The sequence below is a fragment of the Lycium barbarum genome, chromosome 8 (assembly GCF_019175385.1).
Source record: "Lycium barbarum isolate Lr01 chromosome 8, ASM1917538v2, whole genome shotgun sequence".
Taxonomy (NCBI): Eukaryota; Viridiplantae; Streptophyta; class Magnoliopsida; order Solanales; family Solanaceae; genus Lycium; species Lycium barbarum.
Window position 1 is genome coordinate 96,782,351 of NC_083344.1, and position 4,792 is coordinate 96,787,142.

Sequence of the window (4,792 nt, forward strand, 5' to 3'; positions counted from 1 at the left end):
TAGTATTCGAAAATCGAGTAATAAAGCTAAACCATTCCAGATAGAACCTATAAATAGGAAGTAAACAATCAACTACTAATTTTAAACATGTAAAGAAAATATGTAAGTCTAAAAAGAATACTTACTAATTGCTATTAATCATCTTCCCCATCCCCATCTCCCTCTTCTGACCATTCTTCCTCATCAGTTGTTTCATTTTCATTATTACATTCGTTCACCTCTGCATTTATTTCTTCCAATGTGTTCTGCATGCTCTAAATCATCTTCTAACTCATTGTCAACTGTTTGGTGAACAACTGATATGTCGTCATCCTGGAACGCAACAGGCAACACATTCTCCACTTCCACTCGACCCACAGGCTTGACTTTAATTACCACCCACCAGGCAGACTTATCTGGACGCAAGGGATAAGGAGCATAGTACACTTGTCTAACATTTTGTGCAATAATGAAAGGATCATAAGCCGCCTACTCCCTCGTGTGATTTACTTCTATGATGTTATACTGCTTGAGTACCCTTGTACCTCTATTTGGGGTTGGATCAAACCACTTGCACCGAAAAAGTACAATTCTTTTTTGCCACCACCAGAATATTCCAGTTCTAGGATCTCCTTAATTACACCATAATAATCGACCCCGGCTTGGTTTCCATCCCCACCTTTAACCCAAACCTCGCTGTTGTTAGTTTTCGTATGCTTAGATCGTTCTTCGGTAGTAAATTTAAAACCATTTACCACATATTTGTCCATAGAATAGACCATACCGGGTCCCCAAGATATGTCCTTTAAAAGTTAGTCATGGTAACCATACTCTGTACTGTAAACCTATTAGTAGTTAAGAAATAGCAAGTTAGCAATAATATAATGCGCACTTTTTAAATAATATTAGCTTTGTGAAAAGGCTGTAACACTTAAATAATCGTTAAACCACTTCCCAAACTGGTCGTACACTTTTTCAATGCCATTTAAATGCACAAAGTAGCTGTCCGACAAAATGGAGTTTGAGTTAGTTGTTATGCTTTGTACTTGGATATTTAGTGCAAAATAATAATAACTTACTCATAATATCATTGAACTTCCGGGCCATTTAGCAAGATATGTATCGATGCAGATTTAGACTCCATATCATTAAATTCTCTTGTACGTTTTTTTGAACCTGAACCCGGTTGATTGAGGATTGATATCGGCTTCGCTAAAGCATCATTCTCACCTCCTTCATAATGCCGTTTGGGTCTGTTTCGCAAGCATGGCACATCATTCCCAAAGTAGTAAGAACATAAATGAGTTGTTTCCTTAGCAAGGTAGGCTTCGCAAATTGATCCTTCAACTCTATGTTTCTGCTTGATACCCCGTTTAGACTTGCCAATAGTTCTGCATAATATTATTTTAAGCATGATTTTTTTAAAATAAATTAGTAGAGAGAAATAAATAAAAATTCACACCTATTACCTCTCGAAGGGATACATCCAACGACAATGAACTGGGCCTCCGAGTTGAGCTTCCTCCGCAAGGTGAATTGGAAGATGTTCCATCACATCGAAGAACCCCGGTGGAAGAATTTTCTCCAACTTACTTGTTATTACAGGAATATTCTGATGCAACCGATCCAGGTTGTCTACCCTCAACGTACTGGAACACAAGTCTTTGAAGAACAAACTAATTTCTGTCATAGGCTTCCAGATTCGGGCAGGCAAGCTACTAAATGCAATGGGGAGTAAAGTTTCCATGAAAACATGACAATCATGGCTTTTCATCCCATGTAACTTTCCTTGCGCCATATCAACACGTTTTTCCAAATTTGATGCATACCCATCAGGCATCTTCAAGTTCTTAACCCATTCACAAATCTTTCGCTTATGATCCATTGTGAATGAATAACTAGCCTTAGGCTTGAAGACCCCGTTCCCTTTGTCTTGCAACCATAACTCTTTACGCATACAATATTCATGTAAGTCCAATCTTGCCTTTGGATTATCTTTTGTCTTGCCCTTGACATCCATTACTGTGTTGAATAAATTATCAAAGTAATTTTTTTCAATGTGCATAACATCAAGATTATGCCGGAGAAGATTATATTTCCAATATGGTAACTCCCAAAATATGTTCTGTTTGGTCCAGTTATGTGCAAGCCCATACCTATCGAACTTGTACGGTGGTTCTTCAGTAACTTTTGGAAAGTTCTCAACCCTCTCTCAGATTTCCTCTCCTGAAAGTCTTGGAGGTGGATAGTTTCGTTCAATTTTGTTCTTCCTAAATGCATTTTTCATACTCCTAAACTCATGATCCATTGGCAAGAATTGACGGTGACAATCAAACCATGAATTTTTTTTGCCATGCTTTAAAGTGAACGATTTAGTATTCTCCATGCAGTAAGGACAGGCTAACTTTCCAGCAGTCATCCACCCAGACAACATCCCTTAGGCAGGAAAATCATTAATAGTCCACATTAAAGTGGCCCGTAAATTAAAATTCTGCTTAAGAGAAACGTCAAACGTCTCAACCCCTTCAACCCACATCATTTTCAACTCATCAATCAAAGGTTGCAAGTATACATCAATCAAAACTTTTGGATTACGTGGGCCAGGAATGATGCAAGTAAGGAATATATATATGGACTAGTCATACACAACTCAGGTGGAAGATTATATGGTGTTAAGAAAACAGGCCAGCAAGAATATGGTGCAGCAGAAACAGAATGTGGAGTGAATCCATCGGAACATAAACCCAACCTAATGGTTCGGGGTTCAGCCGCAAAGTCTGGATATGTTATGTCAAAATGTTTCCAAGCCTCTCTGTCTGATGGATGACATATAACACCAGGCGGCCTTCTATTTTCACTGTGCCATCTCATATGAGGAGAGGAGCTATTTGATGCGTACAACCTCTTTAACCTTGGTGTAAGAGGTAAGTAATGCATCGCCTTAACGACAACCCTCTTCCCGCTACGAGTCCGCTTAAAACGAGCTCTTCCACAAAACATATAAGATTCTAGACCTTCGTCATCCTTATAGTATAACATGCATCCATTTTCACAACAATCAATTCTCATCGACGAGAGTCCTAACTTAGACACTAGTCTCTTTGCCTTATAGTAATTTTCAGGTATCTCTAAATTCGGGTCAACTAATTCATGTATAAGGCCAACCACAGCATCCATTGCACCTTGAGGAACATTCTAATCTGCTTTGATGCTTAATAATCAAACAACAATAGACAATTGAGAGTGGGGACTCCCGTCATATAAAGGCTGACTAGCCTTTTTCAACTGTTCAAAAAAACGACTAGCTTCTTCATTTGGAGCTTCTTCACCATGGTTACCAGATTCAAAATCGGAATGCATCCCATAAGCATCTTGAACCATGTCGTGCATTCTAGAATTTTGGACATTAGGTTCCACCGCCCCACTACTTTCACCAACAACAAAGTCTTGAAATCTACCAAAACTACTATTTTGCTCCATGACTAGTCCACACTGTATAATCTTTTTGAAAGCCGTTTTTATAGAGATGAAGCCTAACAATCTCTGGATTCTCGTAATTCCTACATTGACATTTCACACAAGGGCACCTAACCAAGCCATGACTTAGAAAAGTTTCAAGTGTCATTGCATAGCCAACAAAAGCATCGACACCGTCTACAAATTCTTGCCTCATCCCCCCTCAATTTTTGTTTGTCCTATTATACATCCAATTACGAGATTCCATCTACACAAATAACACCAAATTAGAAATTGTTAGGGAACAAATTCAATGTTTAATTTTATTCAATGTTCAAAACCCAAATCACTAGTTGCCCTAATTAGCAAATTAAAGCTTCAGACTAGGACAATTTAATCTAAGAAAACTTCAAAATTAATTATCATTTATTTACCTTTTCCATCCTTTACCGACTAATGTTTTTGGAATAGTAAAGAACGTCATGATTCTGGACTTATTCTTGAATTTTCATAAAGAAAAGAATCATAGCCTGTAGACTACTTCGGTACTCCATTCTTTTCTTTACAATTCAACAACTTTAATATCCTTCATTAATTATTTTCTTTTTATATTTCTTTATTTTTTTTTTCAAAGTCCTACACGAACTTTACTAATATGACAAAATGGTCTACTGTTTTGGCTAGTTAATGATGCCATCATGCCCCAAATAAAGTTGTACAAAACAATGGAAGACAAAAGACAGCAAGATAACAATTACGGTGTTTCTAATTCCAAATTACATGACAAAAGAAAGCAAGATAACAATTACGGTGTTTCTAATTCCAAATTACATGACAAAAGACAACAAGATAACAGTTACAGTGTTTCTTATTCCAAATTACATTAAGCATCAATTCAACAATTAAAATAGAGAAAGCACATTTTGAGATAGGAAAATACACAGCAGAAAGATTAAGGAGGTTGTCTACTAATCGTCAAAGCTGTCAATAGAGGCAGCAGCACAATGATCTCCTAAATCAAGCACAAACAACTGAGAAAAGAAAAGGAAAAAAAATAAGCGAAAGACTGGGTCAATTCCAGCCAAGGCTTTAACATTTTAGTTAGAGTAACAAAAAATGGGGAAGTAACTTTGGGAATTAAAATGAGAAAGGAAATTAGTGAATCAAAGGAGAAATTAGGGCTTACCCAGAAGATGGAAAATGAAGGTGGAGAGCATTGGAAGAAGAGAAGGGCGTGAGATATGGGGAAAATGAAGTGAAGAAAGTTTGAGAGCGTAGAAAATGGGGGAGAGATCTGGAAGAAGTAGTCTTTTTTCAGCTGGGTAGGGACGGCGGCGGCACGGGGTGACCGGCAGGA

The 4,792-nt window shown here is 37.6% G+C and overlaps 1 protein-coding gene across 1 annotated transcript; it reads right to left on the reverse strand.

Annotated features, from left to right (window-relative positions):
• Positions 1 to 1,064: 1,064 nt before the first annotated feature.
• Positions 1,065 to 1,959, reverse strand: LOC132605158 (uncharacterized). Its single transcript, XM_060318393.1, has 2 exons — positions 1,449 to 1,959; positions 1,065 to 1,370 (listed from the first exon to the last, which is right to left on the reverse strand). Exons 1-2 carry the CDS (start codon positions 1,934 to 1,936, stop codon positions 1,067 to 1,069), a joined length of 792 nt encoding a protein of 263 aa, XP_060174376.1. The 5' UTR covers positions 1,937 to 1,959; the 3' UTR covers positions 1,065 to 1,066.
• Between the last annotated feature and the right edge of the window lie 2,833 nt (positions 1,960 to 4,792).